Here is a 20,000-nt window from a genome sequence, read left to right on the forward strand (position 1 = left end):
TATATATATATATATATATATACTTATATATATATATGAGAGAGAGAGAGAGAGAGAGAGAGAGAGAGAGAGAGAGAGAGAGAGAGAGAGAGAGAGAGAGAGAGAAGGTAAATGACACCCTTTTAGGTACATTTTGATAATTCATAATAAGAATATATATACATACATACACATATATGTATGTATATATACATATACATATATATATATATATATATATATGTACTGTATATATATATATATATATATATATATATATATATATATATATATATATATATATATATATATGTGTGTGTGTGTGTGTGTGTGTGTGTATGTGTATGTGGAATACGTTTATAGATAGAAGCATGCTAAAACATTTAGCCCAACACCACGTTTTACACTTCTATATTCTTTGAAGAGAATCGTCGATGTTATTTCGGAAATTCCCCATCCTCGGATGAAAGACGTCATACAGCAAGTCTGTCTGTCAGTCTGTCTGTCTCGAAGATTTGAAAATCATATATATGCTGATGAACATTAATTAATTCCCAAGTTTACCACATTTTCTGAGCAACCATAAATGATTATCAAATAAGCTATAGTAAGCTATAAGAAAGGTAAAAGAGAAGTTATAAGATTTTATTTTTTTCAGTATTCGAGCCAGAGAATTTGAAGCTTCTTAATATTCATATCTGGAAATATACAAGATGGATGCACATATCCAGTGTTTGTAGGGTTCATCTCAAGTCCTAATTTGAAAGTTTCCTTATGTTCTACAGTTCCCCTTCAAGAATCTCACTTGACAGTCTGAAATCCTTTCTTAATCGTGATGTTGGACTAGGATATGTTTTGTAGGAATATTTGTGAAATACTTTCATGGGACAGAATCCTATTGAATTGTTTTCCTTATTTTGTGGAATTGGTCAATTTAAAAGAGAAATCGCCTATTTTAGAACTACGCTTTTGATCAATCAACTATTTGGACCTGTATGAAAAATACTGTGTAACATTCAACATTTATTTGTGTTAACCATTGGAATGATATATATTCTGCTTATTTTCTTTTGTTATACGCAAGAATAAGAAATTAACAATAGGGGTAAACAAAAGAAATTCAATTATTAATGCGTTGGTTATCTTCGTCTGGGTATCAATCAGTTAGAAAAGTCCTTATTCAGGATGTCAGTTACCAGAAATGTCTAAAGTTGTGCTCCTATGAAATAGATAGCGAAGAGACATCAAAAGGAATTGGCCCAGGTTGGAGACGTCTCCCGTCTGTCGCTTCAAATTATACATCCCTATCATTTACAGATATGAGAGAGAGAGAGAGAGAGAGAGAGAGAGAGAGAGAGAGAGAGAGAGAGAGAGAGAGAGAGAGAGGGGGGGGGGGGTGATTAAGATTTCTCCACCCCTTTCCAAGGATGACGTCACTTGACATGAAATAAATACTCTCTGTTTTACCCGAGGCATTGCACCGCTTTCCCCTGCAAATAGCAATAACATCATCAACCCTGGTCATTGCACAGCCCCTGTTTGCCTGCAGCAACTAAAACTGGGACTGTCATCCTCCAGAGATGCTATTAAATTAATTTAGTTTCTATTTATTTTTCAAGTTTAAAAACTCTAATTTACAATAGTATTAGTTCATTTATACTACAACTAATCATAGGAAATGTTGTGTTTGTAGTAAGCATAAGAATGCGTGTCGAAATTCATTATCACATATTTGCCTCAGTAAAAACACATTGGGAATTTTAATGCAAGTGATTAACTCCATATTTATTCTTGTAATGTGATCTGAATGAGGACACAGTGTTGGTACCTGGTAAAGACAACTTGCCCGCTTGGGAATATCAAGCTAATCAGGGAGTGACGCTTCACTATAACAGTGTTTCATCTCGTGCCCCTCGCAAAGAACGATCAAGGGGGAAATCTTGTCAACAGCTTTCAAAAAAATCCAATGTAATTACTACCATCTCTTTGAAATTACATTGAATTATTGTGTAATTTCAGTTCAAAAGACATCGCAAAGGTCAGCCCAACAGCTGTAAATATACCTTTCCACGATGAACTGCCGTTGGCTGACTTAAGACTTTGTTCTTTAGTATAATAAAGTATAACGATTGTTTTGATAATTAAGAAAGCCGTATTACATTTACATTTATTTCACCAGCTAGAATCACTTATTCCATACACTCAAAAAAATTAGCTTGTGGCTTGTACTTTCATACAAATAGAAAAAAAGGAAAGAGAATGGTTATTAATAGGGCAACCGGTTCTCTACGGTAGTTCCTAGCTAGTGAAGGAAGCCTCAGATTTAGATGGTAATAAAAGGAGCAAGTGTTTTCGCCTTATTCTTTAAGTTTTATATTTTGGCATTTCAATTCTATTTCTCGCACAGCCTCTTTTGACGGCAAAGGACAATAAAAAGTTTCGCTTTTGCACACTCCCTCTTCCTTCCTTTTTTTTGGGGAGGAACTTAATCCATAACAAATAACCTCACTCTCAGATAAGACAAACTATTTTATGCCCGTCTGTGACGTTTCTTTTACAAGGACGAATGCTATCTAGATATTTAACTTTCATTCTCAGCATAGTTCTAGATAACTAGAAACACGGGAAACCTTTGTGAAGCGGCTGTCATTTGCTTTATAGCCTTTTAACATAGTATGGACGCCGGGTACCGTTCATAACAGTATTCTACAGATATTTTTTTTCCACTAATGAGCTAGGTTGTGTGGTTAGTTACGCTATAAAACTTTTCATAGGGTTTCTACACTCGAAATTGGAAAGGAGTCCGGTATTCGGCCGAGTCTCTTTGTTTGTACAACCACAAAATATATCAAAAAGTTAGCTGTAGATCACAATGGAATGTGGGCAAGGAGTCTAGAAAAAGTTGATTCAAATTCAAGATTAATGCGGATACAGGATTTCTATTGCTATTTATTTGTGGCCTTTTTAACGGTCGGCTATAATTTCAGGTAGATCTGGATCCGGGATTATCATTATTTTTTGTCTAACTATATGAAAGTCTTGAAAACAACCTTTTCGACCCGAACGGGAATATAAGGCCTTTGTCGCGGACGGCGTTATACTTTATCTTGAACAATGTTTTCTATTCCATTCTTAATTCCATAATGCTTAGTTTTATACCAATCGTATATATCGAGCTAAGTCAAAATTCTGGAAGAGAATTGGATTCCTTTCTCATGACCAAGGACCTTTAAATATAGTGAGGACCTTGCTCATGACGGCATGCAAGACTTGCACAGGTAATTTAAATGTCCACTGAGACACTTTAGATAGTCAAACAGTATATTGACTGATTACTTCCTATAACACCATCAGTGATTGGAAACTTTTAACTTAAAAAAAAAATATATATATATATATATATATATATATTGACACTTGAGCCAACAGTGAAAGTAAAAAGTAAAATTATCACTAGGTACTGAAAGGATGATTATGTTCCATGTTTATTAACAGCAGTTAATATTGTTTATAAAACGAATCAATCGTTCAATATTTCGTGTACGATATAAAACGAATATGAAAATGACTTCACTATCGCTATTGGTTGGAATACAAAATTAGCCATGATTAAAAGAATGTGAAACCGCGACTGCTAAAACTATGCACTACGTTACATAACACCGGTAGGCTGATAATGCAATATACAGTATGTACTGTATGTTTGCATTGGTGTAAAAGAAAACGATCATGTACTGCTTATGAGAAGCTGATTGAAATACCCAAAACAATAATTAAAAAAAAAAGCATGATAGAGCTACTTGCCAAGTGCTATTTTGGTATCGATATAACGTTTTTGAGGTTTCTTAGAATTCATTTCCATAGTTTGCATGTCTGTCACAGCAGCAAATGTTTCTGTAGTACCATATTAATTATACCTTAGCAGCAACACCATTATCTTCTTCAGACCTATCATTACTATAATGAAGCTTTCTTCTTCTTATCGTCTTCAACATTATTATTATTATTATTATTATTATTATTATTATTATTATTATTATTATTACCGTAATTATTATCAATATTATTATTAGTATCCTCCCTATCATTATTATTATTATTATTATTATTATTATTATTATTACTATTATCAATAATAGTACTGTAACTATTATCAATATTATTAATAGTATCCTCCCTATTATTATTATTATTATTAAGAAATAGAAAATAACATTTTCGATATGTGCAAACAGAATCTGAACCTTTCAAGTACAGGTTAATATATTCGTTCACAGTAACAGCAGCAGTTCCCACCAGTCCTTGGCTTAATCAATTACAGTTGGTATCAATGGCTGACATCTGTGACATGTCTGGGTCCACCCTCTCTCTCTCTCTCTCTCTCTCTCTCTCTCTCTCTCTCTCTCTCTCTCTCTCTCTCTCTCTCTCTCTCTCTTCTCTCTCTGTCAACATATCTTATTAACTTGTATTATAATATCTTCGTAGAGTATTGCTTTAAAGTTTGTAACTACTACTAATGTTGCTATCGGTAGTTTTGCTTCTCCGGGAATTTTAAAGAATTTAATATTGCTCTTGTCATCGCATAAAGATTAGAGGCCCTCTTAAAACTGTCCTGAGAAAAGGTTGGATTTCATTTATGTAATCTGACTCCTCTATACAGCTTGCTGCTTAATTCTTTTTTTTTTTCTGAAGCCTCCGTCTCCTTTACCTGGTGTCCCTATAGAAGATAAAGTGTTCTCATTTCTTCTGCTATTCCTATGAATACTTTTCAAAGGCCCCTCGTTCCTTCTAGCCATAAGTTGAATCTACACCCTAGAAAAATACAATTTTCAATTGCTAGAATCCTCCCATGATAATTCTCACTGTCGAGTGACATTGTCTTGATCATTTTCGATTTTTTTTCCGTATCTAGGCTAGACAATGCCTTAGTCTGTTCATATATAGAATGCATTATACTATTCCTATTTGAAGGCTTAAATCTCATCATACTTATTAATTTACCTATAAAATATAAAATATTTAAGCGATTTCCTTAATTGAATTGTAATAATCAGGCAGTATCATATCATAGTAGGCTCACACATCATAAAGTTGAACATTAATTAGCTATCATTGTATTCTCACATGTTTTATGTCACAGACGCATATCTGTTTAATTGAAAATTTCAAATATTTGTTCCATAGATTAAGTTCGATGAACTCACTATGTTGACCCATCGGGATTTCTGTCATCCATTGCCGCTTACACAGGAATCGTAAGGTTAGTTGTAGCATTTTAGTATTGATTTGTGGGTTGAGATTGGATACCTAAAGCTAAATATCAAGTATTGGTAATAAGAAAAAGAAAAAGAAAATAGCAATGAAACTTTACATATCTTTGCTTCTTTCCAGATGAAAATGACTTTCCTGGACATCGTGTATACCAGGCCAAACTGCAATGTAGTTAGTCTGCTGAAACTCATCCCAGATGTAATTCGAAAGGTTATTGAGGTCATGAGAGGGAAGGACTCATTCACCCAGAATCCCACTCAATAATTCACTTAAGATTCAAAAGGCTATCGAGGCTGTGAAGTGAAGCCTAGTGTGTCCTTTGAGACACAGTCCCGCCATTCATGCTTTTGACACTGGCTGAAGATGGATGACGACGGGGTCATGGCACAGGGCGCCCTTCGGGATCGCCTCATTCCCTACAAAGGTATTATGTCACCCAAAAAGACCTCTCCCGAGGATTTTCAAAACCATAGATTTCTGGAATGAGATATGGAAGGGCAAACGATATCCAAATTTTTTGTATAGACATAAATCATTACTTTTTTGGTAGAAGATTTTGGTACTGAATATGCAGCTTTTTATTTATAAAACTAGATGTAATCATATACATCTTTTAAAAAGTCACCTTTATTCAAAGTCTCATGGAATTCAAATGAAAAAATAGCCATTCATCAAGCTTAATTAACGGTTATATTTGTTATAAGTAAATTTCTGCTTAAGTCAAAATTACCAGACAAAATAATTACTCTGCTCAGGCACCGGTCTTTCAAGATGTTAAATGTTTTCCTCAATGAAAAAGAAATCAGTTTCTCACAAGATAATCAAAGCATCATTAGTCCGCCGTTTCCGAAAATATTCAATAAAGAGGAAACGTTGGGTTTAACCGTTATTCTAACGAAATACAAAAGATAACAAGAGACGAATAATTTTGTCGAAAAGTCTCGTCATCATTTATCACAAGAAGAGGACAGAAGGCAGAAGAGGGGCACAATACTTCTCGTTTTATTAACGTTTTCAGATATCAGTATTATAACGGATCAATAGGCGAAACAAATTTAAAAACTCAATCTTGTTTTATCGAACTTTACTATGTGTGGAATAAAAAACTGGCCGAATCATTATGGTTATATGAAATCAAAATTTGTAGGAGAGGTTACAAATGGAAAGAATATGGAAATTTGGTAAATTGAAATTACAGATTTCAACTAGAAGATATGCTGCTATTTCAAACGGCTAAATAAACTCGTAAACGAACCACTCAATAAAGCACAATGTATAAAAATATTTCATTTATTTTGATTACTCCTTAATCGCTCTTTTGTTCGAGCTTCGCCGATTACACTTATTTAATTTCATGAATAAATATTTAGTTTTGCAGTCAACTCTGTTGACTGAACTTCCGCTTGAGAGAAGGTATTACATGACCTCCATTGCCCTCATGTAAGGCAATTATTAATTCTCTTTTAGTCTTCTCTCTTCTTGCATCCTCAGTCTCACTAGTAGACCAATTTTCATACTGAGATCAATCTACAGTAAAACGTGTCTGATTTCTTCCTGGAATGCTGGATTTCCATGTCATTAATCAGTCTTAATGTGCAATTTCAAACCTGTTCGATTTCCGGTGAATACATCTTAATTATCGTCTGTATTATGCTGCCAAGCACTCGTAACCCTACTGCATTATCCGGGTTAGTGACCTAAAATACTTCCATGCATAGCAAAGCCATATAGTGATTGATAGATTGACAGTTTCTCTCCTTAAGAGGATAATTCATAAAAAGATTGAGCTAAACATAAGCTGCTTTTTTGCGAATTTCACTGCAGTTTACATTAAAGGTCGGAATGTTTCTATCCGCCAGGAGAGAGAGAGAGAGAGAGAGAGAGAGAGAGAGAGAGAGAGAGAGAGAGAGAGAGAGAGAGAGAGAGAGAGAGAAATATTGGATAAATGGTTTCTCCCCGATGGAATTGAGAGTTACCTCGTATCATTTCTGAATTATGACATATAATGGTATACATTTCAGATTACTTACGTTTCCTATATTTTTCTTTCCCTTCTCTATTATCAATTACATCCAGCAGTTATCAACCAATGAACAGGTGCTTAATTCATCACTTGGTACCAGAGAGAGAGAGAAAGAGAGAGAGAGAGAGAGAGAGAGAGAGAGAGAGAGAGAGAGAGACCATTAGGTAAATGGTTCCAACCCTGGAGTGAGGTTGAAAGATTTTCGTTGAATACCTCCATCTACAGCTATGCAATAATAATAATGATAATAATAATAATAATAATAGTAATAATGATAAGTTATTATTATTAGTTAAGCCGCAACTCTAGTGTGAAAAGAAGAACGCCACAAGACCAAGAGCACCATTAAGGAAAACATCCCAGTGCGGAAAAGAAACGGAATGATAAAAGAGAGAGAGAGAGAAAAAAAATAAAACAACTTGAGGTAAATAAAAAAAGTGAAACTAATTAGGGAATAAAAAATAAAGCGAAATGATACAAATAACACATACATAGGTGGGTAATAGATCAACTATGTATCGAGTCTTACATTAAAATGCTCGACAAAAAAAGCATTTTCGGCAAGGTTGAAGATTTCAAGTTCTACCGATTCAGTTAACTGATTGCGAAGATAATTTCAGAATTTGGTCACAGCTGGAAGAAAACTTCTAGAATACCGTATAGTATTGAGCCTTATGGAATAAAAGGCCAGACTCAATAAAATAATTGCATACCTTGTATTATGTAGTCACTGTATGGTGAAGTTTGGGAAAATCTGAACGCAGAGGATGGTCAGAATTATGGAAAATGCTGTATGCACTGTGAGTTCATTGAGCGAAGATGCAAGAAATTGAAATCTAGACTAAATCTGGACCTTGAGTTTTTTTTTTCTTTTTATAGAAAAGGGAGATGAGAGTCAGCTATCATGGACCTAACAGGAGAATAGAAGAACAAAATTATTTCTCCAGGAACGACATTTCTCCAAAAACCTTGAAGATTTCCACAATCTTGAGTTAGTTTTATTTTGTGCAAGGAAGAAGAAACAGACCTGGCATGTTTCTCAAATGTATATCTGCAATAATAAATGACACATTTGTAAATCACTATCTAGTAGAAAAAAACGTTATCAATTCTGAGATGTGGGTGTGGAGAATCTGATACAGTAAACATACTAACAATCACAGTTTGAATTTTTATCAAACCTTCAAAGGTACACATTGCTCTAAATTTCAGCTAGATCCTTTTCAAGAGATTCAGAAATCATAGGTCTACACTCAGGAAATGAGATCGATGCAGAGTAATATCTGCAAAAACCAGCATACTTCTAAAGCCAATCCCCATATCAGGCATATAAAATCTCAAAATGTATCAAGAAAATAAAATCTAATACACCTAAAGATGATATTCTCATAGCCACTGTGGTGTTCCTCAGCTACTATTCTTTGCCATCTTTTACTGTAGTTAAAGATTCAATGACAAAACTGATAAATTTACCAGCTTCCATATGTTGTGGTGCCCACATCAACTGAACACTGATCTACGATGAATCGTAGCTTTTCTCTATCCCTTCAACTCTGGATGAAAAGATATTGCGACCATTACAGTTGAGTGATCACCAAATATGTAATTCATTACTGAGGCCACAATTTCCTTAAGGAGACCTGCCTAGATCGCTCCGGTTTCGTTAATGTCTGAATCCGAAATTGTGAGGGGAGTTTGTTAATGCTTAGAATCAGACTGTGTGAGAGAGAGAGAGAGAGAGAGAGAGAGAGAGAGAGAGAGAGAGAGAGAGAGAGAGAGAGGAGTATCTACTAAAATATTAATAAGATTGCCATAAACTCTTCACAATTGCTATGGTCACAGCTCCCAGACCACCTTATAGGTGGAGATTGATGCACAACACGAAGCTAAGAGACGCAGAAAGTAAATATCACCTAATTCACACACACACACACACGCGCACACACACACACACACACACAGAGAGAGAGAGAGAGAGAGAGAGAGAGAGAGAGAGAGAGAGAGAGAGAGAGACTTCTGTTATCCCCCCCAGTGCTAAAGGTCGAGGAAGAGTTAAAAAAAGTTTCTCCATCGACGTCTGTAATTTCCAAACAAATCGATTCCTGATTAGCGTGTGCGTAAAATCGACGCAAATAATATGGACGAGAGAAAGAGAAGGGAACTGGAAATGCTACAGAAACTAGGGGAAACTTTAACTCACTTTCATAATCTTTGTAATTTAATGCCTCCCTTAACTACCTGTAGTCCTATCAGGTCTGTGGCTGTCACATAAAGTATAAAAAAATGAGAAAAAAACTAACTCTGGACCGAGGTTAGCCTAAGGATATTATACCTGAGCCTGTCTCTCTCTCTCTCTCTCTCTCTCTCTCTCTCTCTCTCTCTCTCTCTAACTGAATTCAGTCCGTAATTGCTGTGTTCTGACCCTTGGCAAGTGGCGACCGCAGGCGACTTTTTTTCATTTCGCATCCCAAATCTATTCGTTGGCCTCTATAGCATTAGCGATTACAGTCATTCCAAAGGAGAACAAGTGATACATGATGCATAACGCGACACTTATAATGCCAATGAGGATGCCTATAAAGAAAAAGAAACGAGAGAGAGAGAGAGAGAGAGAGAGAGAGAGAGAGAGAGAGAGAGAGAGAGAGAGAGAGAATTGTAAAATCCTTGCAATGAAAAAAAAAAAAAAAAGGTCGGCCTGGTTTCCCCTTCACATGTATTATTTTCTATCATTAGCATGACCATACCAATCATGTTTATCATGAAATTTCTCACTGGTAATAGAGAGACTCTATTTGAATAATTTGAAATTAGTTCCCAATAAAATTGTTTTTGAATTTAAGCTGATTTCCATGTCGGTGTCAGTTGTTTACTCGACATCCTAACTGTTCAACTCTCTCTCTCTCTCTCTCTCTCTCTCTCTCTCTCCAAAGTCGTATGTACAGTATACTAAACTTACCGTATAATTACCGCTAATTGTATTAAACGATTCTTCCCTATTATAATGAGGAAAAAGAACTTAAAGTACGTCTTCTTTTCGTCCCTCTCTTGCTGATTATTTAATTATTCAATGGCTATTATCTAATCTTTCACATTCCATGCTCTTTCCATGGTCTGTAGTATTCTATAGACCTCGCTCCTTTCAATCTATTAGTTTACTTAAAATTTTGTGGATATATTCTACTGTAAAGAGTTTTAGGATCACAATGGAAGAGGTTTAGTGCGATCCTTCTGCCAAAGGACATCTTCGCTTATATGACTTTTAACTGAATTTCCTTTTATTCTTATCTATAACAAATTATATCGGCGTTAATGACCTTTGATATCAGGATGCTAGAAAACTCAAAATCAACCAATCAAGCAAGCTTATGCAAAAATGATGGCTTGGGATGGGAGTCTTTTTGCCATAGGGAAGAGAATTTTCCAATTCCTCCTATTTTGAGAGAAGGTTCCTTGTATTTTGCGCCCTGCAAAAAAGCTAATTCTACACTTCGTACTTCTTCAACATTTGCATTCGCTGTTTTTCGCTAAAACTTGATTCTATCTGCAGACGTATATCGATGGTTATAGTTATTGATATGCCGGTTTGTAGAGATCCATCAATCTTACGTTCAGTTGACTGAATTTGTTTCTCGTAACAACCTTGGCAGAACATTGATTGAAGACCTTTTAGGGCTTCTTTTAATAGTCTTTGTTTTAATAACACCCTTTAGCAGCATCAAAACCTAATTATTACAACGCCTGTGTACAGTCAGAGATAAATGAAATTCTAGATGAGTTCATATCTTCACTGATGATACCTATAAAACTAAATAACCTTTTAACGGAGAGAGAGAGAGAGAGAGAGAGAGAGAGAGAGAGAGAGAGAGAGAGAGAGAGAGAGAGATGAAACCACAAAGAGGAAGTGTTGCCAGAGAGGTTATTTCGTTTGACATTAATTGCAAACCTCAAAATACAGGTTTATCAACCGAATTGATAACTGTAATTTGTGACCCCGAAAACTAGGTTTCAGAAATCTTATTTTGGGCACACGAAAAAGGTTCATGTTAAACTAACGCCCAAAGAAGAAATTGAATGATAAGAAAACGTTGTTCTTAAGTTTGCGGAAAGAATGAATTAACTTTACCTCCCATAATTTTCTCTTTTTATTGAAACAAAAGTAACTTTCTTTCGTTTTACTTGATAGTTATAAGTATTTCTAAACCCCCTTGAGTTCAATGAAATGGAGATTTTTTATTCATTTAATCTACGAAGTAACTGTTTCTTTTTCATCCCAGGTTGAACCGGCTCATTCACAGCGAAGTTTAGCATCAGCACCCACCATTTGTCCCGCTTTAGAACCGTGCGTATTTAATCATACCATCTTATATCTAGGTGTCAATCTTACCATTCGAGGGAGCCTCTCATACCCTCGATACACGGACTGTAATACAAATCAAAGAATATGCAAATCATCTAGCAATCATGACGGACCACAGTTCGGTTAAAGAACTATCCATTGTTAACTTAAAGATCGGAGAAAAAATAACAGAAAAAACAGCGAGTGACGGTGCGTTTTCACAGGATATAAATGACCAAAACAAATCCTTTAACGAGAGAGAGAGAGAGAGAGAGAGAGAGAGAGAGAGAGAGAGAGAGAGAGAGAGAGAGAGAGAGAGAAGAATGTCACCGACTTTGAAATTGTCTTGAAACGACGTGAAAGAGACAACGAGAACCTCCTCAAGAAAAGATAAATTCCAAGTGTCTGTGATTAGGAGGAGCTCCGTTATTTCAAAGCCTCCGCGAAGGTGACCACAGGAAATCCTCAAAATCCGTGAAAGAAACCACATCTTGAAAGAGGTAAAAGTTCTAGGTTCTGAAGAAAAGGGAGTGAGCTTTCTCAGAGCGTCGTTCAAGGAAGTGGACGGAAAAGAAATACTTTAGTGGGAACAATGAATTTCCCAAGAAACAAATAAACTCGTTAACAGGTGTGTGAAAGAAAGCATTTAGTTTGGTCAGTTACTCAAAAGACCTTACAACTGTCAATTGAAAATGGTATATTCTTGCTTCGCTGAATAAAAAGAGCCTCTCTCTCTCTCTCTCTCTCTCTCTCTCTCTCTCTCTCTCTCTCTCTCTCTGTTTGTTCTGTAAAGTTTTCCGAAGCTCTACACCTTAATGAGCACCTATTTAAAGAAGAAAAATTACGTCTTTTCACGACAGGAACAATCTTCCTAGTCAGAGCGAATTCCAGCCCAATGTATTGCTAACAAGGATTATTTATCTCTGCTCGTTGAGGAGTTGGCGTATATTCATGAGTTGACTTCCATCCAAATTCTGGATTTATTTTTTAGCCCCCTGCATCCATCCTTGACTCGCCATTTAAGGGACAGGCAACGACTGCCAGGAGGTTTTCTTTCTAGAACCCCTTATCTCCTTTAAGAAAACAATAATTTCCTGATATGGTTGATAAATAAACAGATGTCTCTTTTGTTTCGTAAAAGTCAATAGGTCCACAGCAGTTACGTTTTTTTCCACCTCAATCTACACAAGTCAACCACAAATTGGTAGACTCTAGAAGTACAAAAAGTTATGTTGAAAATGAAAAATATGACTTGGTTTGTGTAAATTATTAGAAATATGAGAAGAACTTTTCTTATCTGTTCCTTCTTCAAATAAAGCCCTTAAAGAAGGAAATCATAAGTGTCAAAGACACGGCGGTTTCTCCTGACTACAAGACATGTCCATGGAATTAGTAACTCCTGACGTAAACATGGAAAATTCTAATGTCTCCCTTGAGGAGTGACGTGGAATGACAAGCAAGTGCCTCGAAGTAATCAGTGTGTGTGTAAGATAGAGAGGAGAGAGAGAGAGAGAGAGAGAGAGAGAGAGAGAGAGAGAGAGAGAGAGAGAGGTCTTGACGTTTCACTTCAGTAGGATGATGATTATTTTGTCGATACTCTTGTATTAATTTGAAATAAGATGGCATTTATTTCGGAGGAATACTGATTATTTTTGTCTGATTTTTATTTCCTCTTTTTCACCTCAGTTGAGAATCAAAAACAGTTATTTGATAGCAAGGTCAACGAAGTAATATTGTAATTTCGAGGAGATTTGCCCTGACCATTCTTTTCTTCACCCAGTCAGGAGTGGACCGTCAGTTCCTCGATAGCTAGCCTACGTTCATACTCAATACAGCACAAGAGAGATGGGAAAAAAAATTCTATTTCATGCTTCCATCAGTGCATTGCTTCCTTACCCCAGAGGATGCCTTGAGAAATATGAAATTAGCTAGATAGATAACTAGATAAGTGAAAAGGTAAATAATCTCCCATTATGATTTGAGCACTCCCCAGTCCACTCACCACAGGACGGTCTCCTTCGCCTTAAGTGACTAAGCTGGAAAAGTGTAAGTGAAGGATCAACTTACCTCGAGTCCTTGGACAACGTCCTGGCACATGGAGGATGGAATTTGATCGTCGAGAGCGACCACAACGCCTTCGTAGCCATTGTCCCGGAGGACGACCTGAGAGTAAAATTAATTTCATATTAACAGCACGAATTTTGGAGGCTCAGATTGAGATACTTCATGGGCATTTCAAAAATACATGTTGATATTGCAAGAAATAAGGATTGCAGCTTAGTATTTATATGTATATACACACATAAACACACACATACACACACACACACACACACACACATATATATATATATATATATATATATATATATATATATATATATATATATATATAAATATGTATATGTATGGTCACTGACACACACACACACACACACATATATATATATATATATATATATATATATATATATATATATATATATATATATATATATATATATATATATTCATAAATATATGTGTGTGTGTTAGTGTGTGTATGTAACCTTCGAAACCTTATGTAACAAAATAAAAATTATTTCAGAGTTCTGTTAATACTAATGAGTAGAATTTAGCATATTATATGCGTACGTCCAACGAACTTTGTCTTCTGAGATTATCTTTATGTAATGTAACTTGTAGGAACTATTTATTTAAGAATTTGAAAAGCAGTTTGAGTCCAAAAAGAAATAATAAGTTCAAGTTAATACAATCTACAAGACCAAAGTCACACAAACGGAATTTAAACCTTAGAAAATTAAGGATAATGAATATACAGCAAAGAATCTACATGAAGGCAACTCTGCATGGCAGACCTTGCATGCTCTAAATCCATATTACAAGCACTCAATGCACTATCTGGAATGAACAATGTTTATAAAGCAGTAAGTATCTATGTAAATCGGTAATGTTATATAGCGTGGATTGCGAGGTGAAAAATTCAGGAAGAAATAAAAAAAGCAATAACAGAACACGAAAATAACAAGAGATCTCAAGACAAGGCAGACAAAACAATGCAACGACAATGGAGTTAAGAAACCTCAAAAGGAGCATGTCAATTAATTTGGTAATAAACAAAATTGACAGTTCACACAATGAAGGAGCTAAACAAAGAAGCTGTCACACTGGTATGTAAGTAGACAAAGGATACAACCACTCGCTATTCAGTCAAATCAAGTTGATAAATGAGCCTGCTGATTATGCTTCAGCTGAAAGGACTTAGACGCCAACATTTTCAAGAATAGATTTTCAAAATTCGTGACATTATCTTTACATACTTTCTAGTTTATTCTTTTGGCATGTTGTAGGATATATGCGCTGACCAGATATATTGTAGCCTACCATCAGAGAAAAAATGCATTTTTTAAACTGACGTCTATATTATAAGCAATTACGGTCTTTCCATCATATACAGATATAAATCTCTTGTCTTACATTCTGATTTCATTTCTATCTCAATCTCCTTTCTGCCTTCAGGCCAAGCAGCACACAAGCAAGAGGCCATTTCCTTCTCGTCGCCATTGGAAGGTTATTCACTCATGAGACTATGCGTCTTTTTTTTCTTTTTTTTTTGTTGGAAATTTCGTATTATTTTCATATTTTCCTTAATGCTTTACATATTTCATATCGGCCTAAAACTAATTCAATTTGGTTCCATAGTTTCGTCATTCGCTTCGCGTCATTTACTTCGGGCTCTGAAAGTACCATGAGGTATTACTGTATAATGAACATCATAACTTTTTTTTTTTTTTATTTGGACGCAACGACTTATTACTGTGATATTCTCATGTCTGAAATTTTCCTTGGCACAGACACGCTTTCCCTCTCGATTTATTGTCTTTCTGGGGTTTTAAAACTTACAAGAGACCGGTCATGTACAAAGCCAACTTAATTGTCATTAACAAGAACAATAACTCTATTCATTGTTATATTGTTATCACGTGACACAGCATGATATGCATTTGGCACAATTTGTTCGAGTGCATTTTCTATTTTCTTATACTGAATCTGTTTTTCGTTTAAATATTTGAAGACTATTTTGCTTTTGTGCCAGTTTGATTTCTTAGAAAATTATTTTGAAGGATTCTAAAATAAATTTTCGTGTTTTATTCTTGTTTATATCATATTAGATAACGTTCTCTTGAACATAGTATCTCCCATTTCTTTATTATTAAAACTATGTAATTTGGAAATAGATAACTTCGGTATACGATAACTTCCCATTACTTTACAATATTAGTGTATCATATCTGGACCCTAACCGTTGATTATATCTAAATCTGTTATATTCAAAGAACCAAAACTGAATTTGTTTCAATATTTTATGATCATAAATATTATTGTAAATTTATCAGCTTTTCAAGCTATAGATTTCTCCATCACAAGGTTCAATACTGGACAGTATACTAGAAGTTTCATTTCACCTGTGATCAGTTGAACTTCAGAAGTTCAATCTTATTATAAATGCATTAAAATTCTCGTTTTTATTTTATATATGACTTGTTTATTTAACGTTCTACGGTTTTCAATAAATCTTGTATTTTCTTATTAGTTGTCATTTATGATTTATTTTGCCTTTCCGCACTGGGCTGCTCTCCCAATTGGAGTCTTAGGGCTTGCAGCATTCTGCTTTTCTTACATGGATTATAGCTAGGGTAATAATAATAATAATAATAATAATAATAATAATAATAATAATAATAAGGATAATAATAATAATAATAAGGATAATAATAATAATAATAATAATGATAATAATAAAGATAATATTTATAATAATGATAATAATAATAAGGATAATAATAATAATAATAATAATAATAATAATAATAATAATAATGATAATAACAATGATAATGATAATAATAAAAATGATAATAACAACAACGTATGATTGCTTAGTAAGAAATCCTTTTAATCTAAAGGAAGCAACAAAACAATTAAGTTTTCCTTCTTATATTACAATTTCATTTGTAAACAATAACAAACTGTACATTAAACACTTCAGTGAACGACCATAGATAAATAGGAAAAAAAAAAAAAAAAGGTTCTGACGCAACTTATACTTTTCATGTTACTTAGTAGTTAAGCGGTCCTTTTAAAGTTTGAAGTGTTGTGGAGGGTATTTATAAAATCCACCGCGAGCATTCATATCTACTCGTTTGCATATATACAGTATATATATATATATATATATATATATATATATATATATATTTACATATATATATACATACATACATATATATATATATATATATATATATATATATATATATATATATATATATTCTCTTTTTGTAGGGGGAGAAGGAACAATCATATCCAGGTGAATGGGGAGTGCACGTAAGTACATATCTATCTGAATATTTAAACGAAATTTCTTACTGGTCGCGAACACTACTATGTATATATATATATATATATATATATATATATATATATATATATATATACATATGTGTGTGTGCATGTGCGTGTGTGTACTTGCATTACTAATTGGAAAATTATTAATTTGTATTTCCAAATAGTTTTAGAGCCTTCTACATAATTTGACAGGCTTTCATCCATGATTCTATGAGTTTTAGTGCCATTCCTAATAGCATGCTTGTAATCATGCTAAAACCATAATGTTTATGCACAGGGAGACTAAAATGCTTCCTTTGGCTTGGGTAAAATACCCTTCGACGACCGTAATTTCATCTACATTGTTAACCCGACCAGCGATAATTACCTCAGTCTGGGCCATCTGGTTATTCTCTCAGCCACTAATTCAACATATGTTCTTCATAACGATCGCCTGACTATGCTTAATACCTTGTTATCTCATCGGTCTTTCTATTTAAAGGCTCTTCCCTTTTTCTCATCAATTCCTCATGTATGTCTTGTATGCCCCGAAGCAGCAATTTCCATTAGCAGTGATGTCTGTGATTTCAGAACGGACAAGTAGCGCTTTCTCTTTGGTCTACTTGTTCGCATTCCGGTTCCATTTTGCTGCCTTTTGCTTCTTTTATTCATACCGATGCCGTTTCAAAATAGCAGTATTTTAGTTTGCATATTCACTCGCCAAAACACATACATTCTTAACTTGATAAAAAGGGTCATTAGAGAATTCTGAATATGGGAGCCAAGAATACAAATTTTATATATGTATAGTACAGTATATATATATATATATATATATATATATATATATATATATATATATATGTACATATATATATGTGCATATATATATATATATATATATATATATATATGTATTTATGTATATATGATATATGATATATATATATATATATATATATATATATATATATATATATATATATATATATATATATATATATGCATATATATATATATATATATATATATATATATATATATATATATATGCAAACATTTTAAACACATATGTACTCCATGTATCTCTCTCTCTTTCTCTGTATAGATATATATATATATGTGTGTATATATATATATATATATATATATATATATATATATATATATATATATATATATATATATAATTTATAGCTGACACCAAAAGTTGTTACGTTTCTCGTTATTAGCGACTATTTGAACAGTGAAGTTGCTCGTTGGCCAAAGTCGTTAATTACTAACGACGTCTGGCATTCTTGTTCTGGCACACGTCAAAGTAACGACCGAAACCAATGCAGCTTGACTCCTCTGGTAATATATATATATATATATATATATATATATATATATATATATATATATATATCAATATATCTACACACATATATACAGTATGTATATATATATATATATATATATATATATATATATATATATATATATATATATATATACACAGTATATACTGTATATACAGGACAGGGTGTCCAAGTAATTTAGCACAGCGATCAAACCAGTGATAATTCCTTTGTTTAATTTGGGCTCAAACGAAATCTCTGTGAATTTTTTCTCAGGAAGAGCATTCAGTTCTAAAAGACGTGGTCTTGAAATATACTGTATGATACTGCTTACTTGTCCTTTTCCTATACATACACCGAATTGTCTGGCCTGTCCTTTCCACATTCTCGTATGTCCTCATCACCTGACAACAATGAGATTACCAAACAATTCTTTTTCGCATTGTAATTATTAAGTGGTTAATTTCCTCGTGGTAAGGGTAGAAGAGACTCTTTAGCTATGGTAAGCAGCTCTTCTAGGACACTTCTTGCACCAGACTACTGGCTGATAGACTGAATTGTGTACCTCTGATTATTCTAAATCTGTTCACAATTCAAAATCTGCATCCCCTTGTGCTATAAGAATAAGTCATAAAAGGAGTCAAATGCATCATAATAATGAAGAAGGCGCAATATGTTTGGAAACCTAAATGTTTTTTACTAATGTTAATACAGATGATTTCGTGCCTAACCAAATAGTTCCAAAACAGTCAATTGATGCATGTAAGGATTATAGGTCAGTACCTATAATTAGTACTATCAAATCCCTCCCTCTGTTAAGTTCTAATTATTCTAATCTTAGAATGATTATTACAGAGACGATCATAAGAGATTTATTTTTATTATTGCTAGCTAATCTACAACCCTAGTTGGAAAAGCATGACATTTTAAGGTCGATGGCTCCAACAGGGAAAAGTAGCCCAGTGAGGAAAGGAAAAGAGGAAATAAAAAAACTACAGGAGAAGTAATGAAGAACTAAAATAAAACATTTTAAGAAGAGTAATAACATTAAAATAGATCTTTCATATATAAACTATGAAAATAAGAAACGAATAAAATTGTGTGCCTGAGTGTATCCTCAAGCAAGAGAGCTCTAAACCAAGACAGTGAAAGACCATTTTAGAGAGGCTATAGCACTACCCAGGACTAGAGAACAGTGATTTGATTTTGGAGTGTTCTTCTCTTCTTTCTTCTTGCGGTATTAAAGCCAACACTTGTTGTTGGCACGTGATCTTGTGAAAAGTAATGTCTTTAGTTTCTTCTTAAATTCAATTGCTCCCTTTAGGTCCTTCATTTTAGTTGGCAGTTTATTATAGTGTCTAGGCGCACAGTAGCTAAAAGCCCTTTCACCAAATTTACTATTTGTTCTTGGTTCAGATAGCCTATGTTTGTCACTCATGTGTCTTGTGTTAACATTTGTTCCTAGTTCTAGTTTATTCAGGCATTCTTTTAGATATTTTGGTTCATTTTGGTTCAGTATCTTAAACGTTAGTAAGAGTAGCTTGTATTCAATTCTCGCTTTTACCGGTAGCCAGTGTAACTTAATTAGTGCAGGGGTAATTCTTTCCCTATTGTGTAGTCCTTTTATTAATCTGGCGGCTCTGTTTTGTACTCTCTGAATTTT

General features: G+C 33.9%; 1 protein-coding gene across 1 annotated transcript in view; it reads right to left on the reverse strand.

Moving 5' to 3' along the window:
• Window positions 1-20,000, reverse strand: part of LOC137653583 (calcium-activated chloride channel regulator 1-like) — a 68,107-nt gene that overhangs the window by 41,702 nt on the left and 6,405 nt on the right. Inside the window, exon 2 of the mRNA XM_068387109.1 lies at window positions 13,677-13,772. Within this exon, the coding sequence (XP_068243210.1) occupies window positions 13,677-13,772 (96 nt within the window). The remainder of the gene's footprint in view (window positions 1-13,676; window positions 13,773-20,000) is intronic.

This window comes from Palaemon carinicauda, chromosome 14 (genome assembly GCF_036898095.1).
Source record: "Palaemon carinicauda isolate YSFRI2023 chromosome 14, ASM3689809v2, whole genome shotgun sequence".
Lineage (NCBI taxonomy): Eukaryota > Metazoa > Arthropoda > Malacostraca > Decapoda > Palaemonidae > Palaemon > Palaemon carinicauda.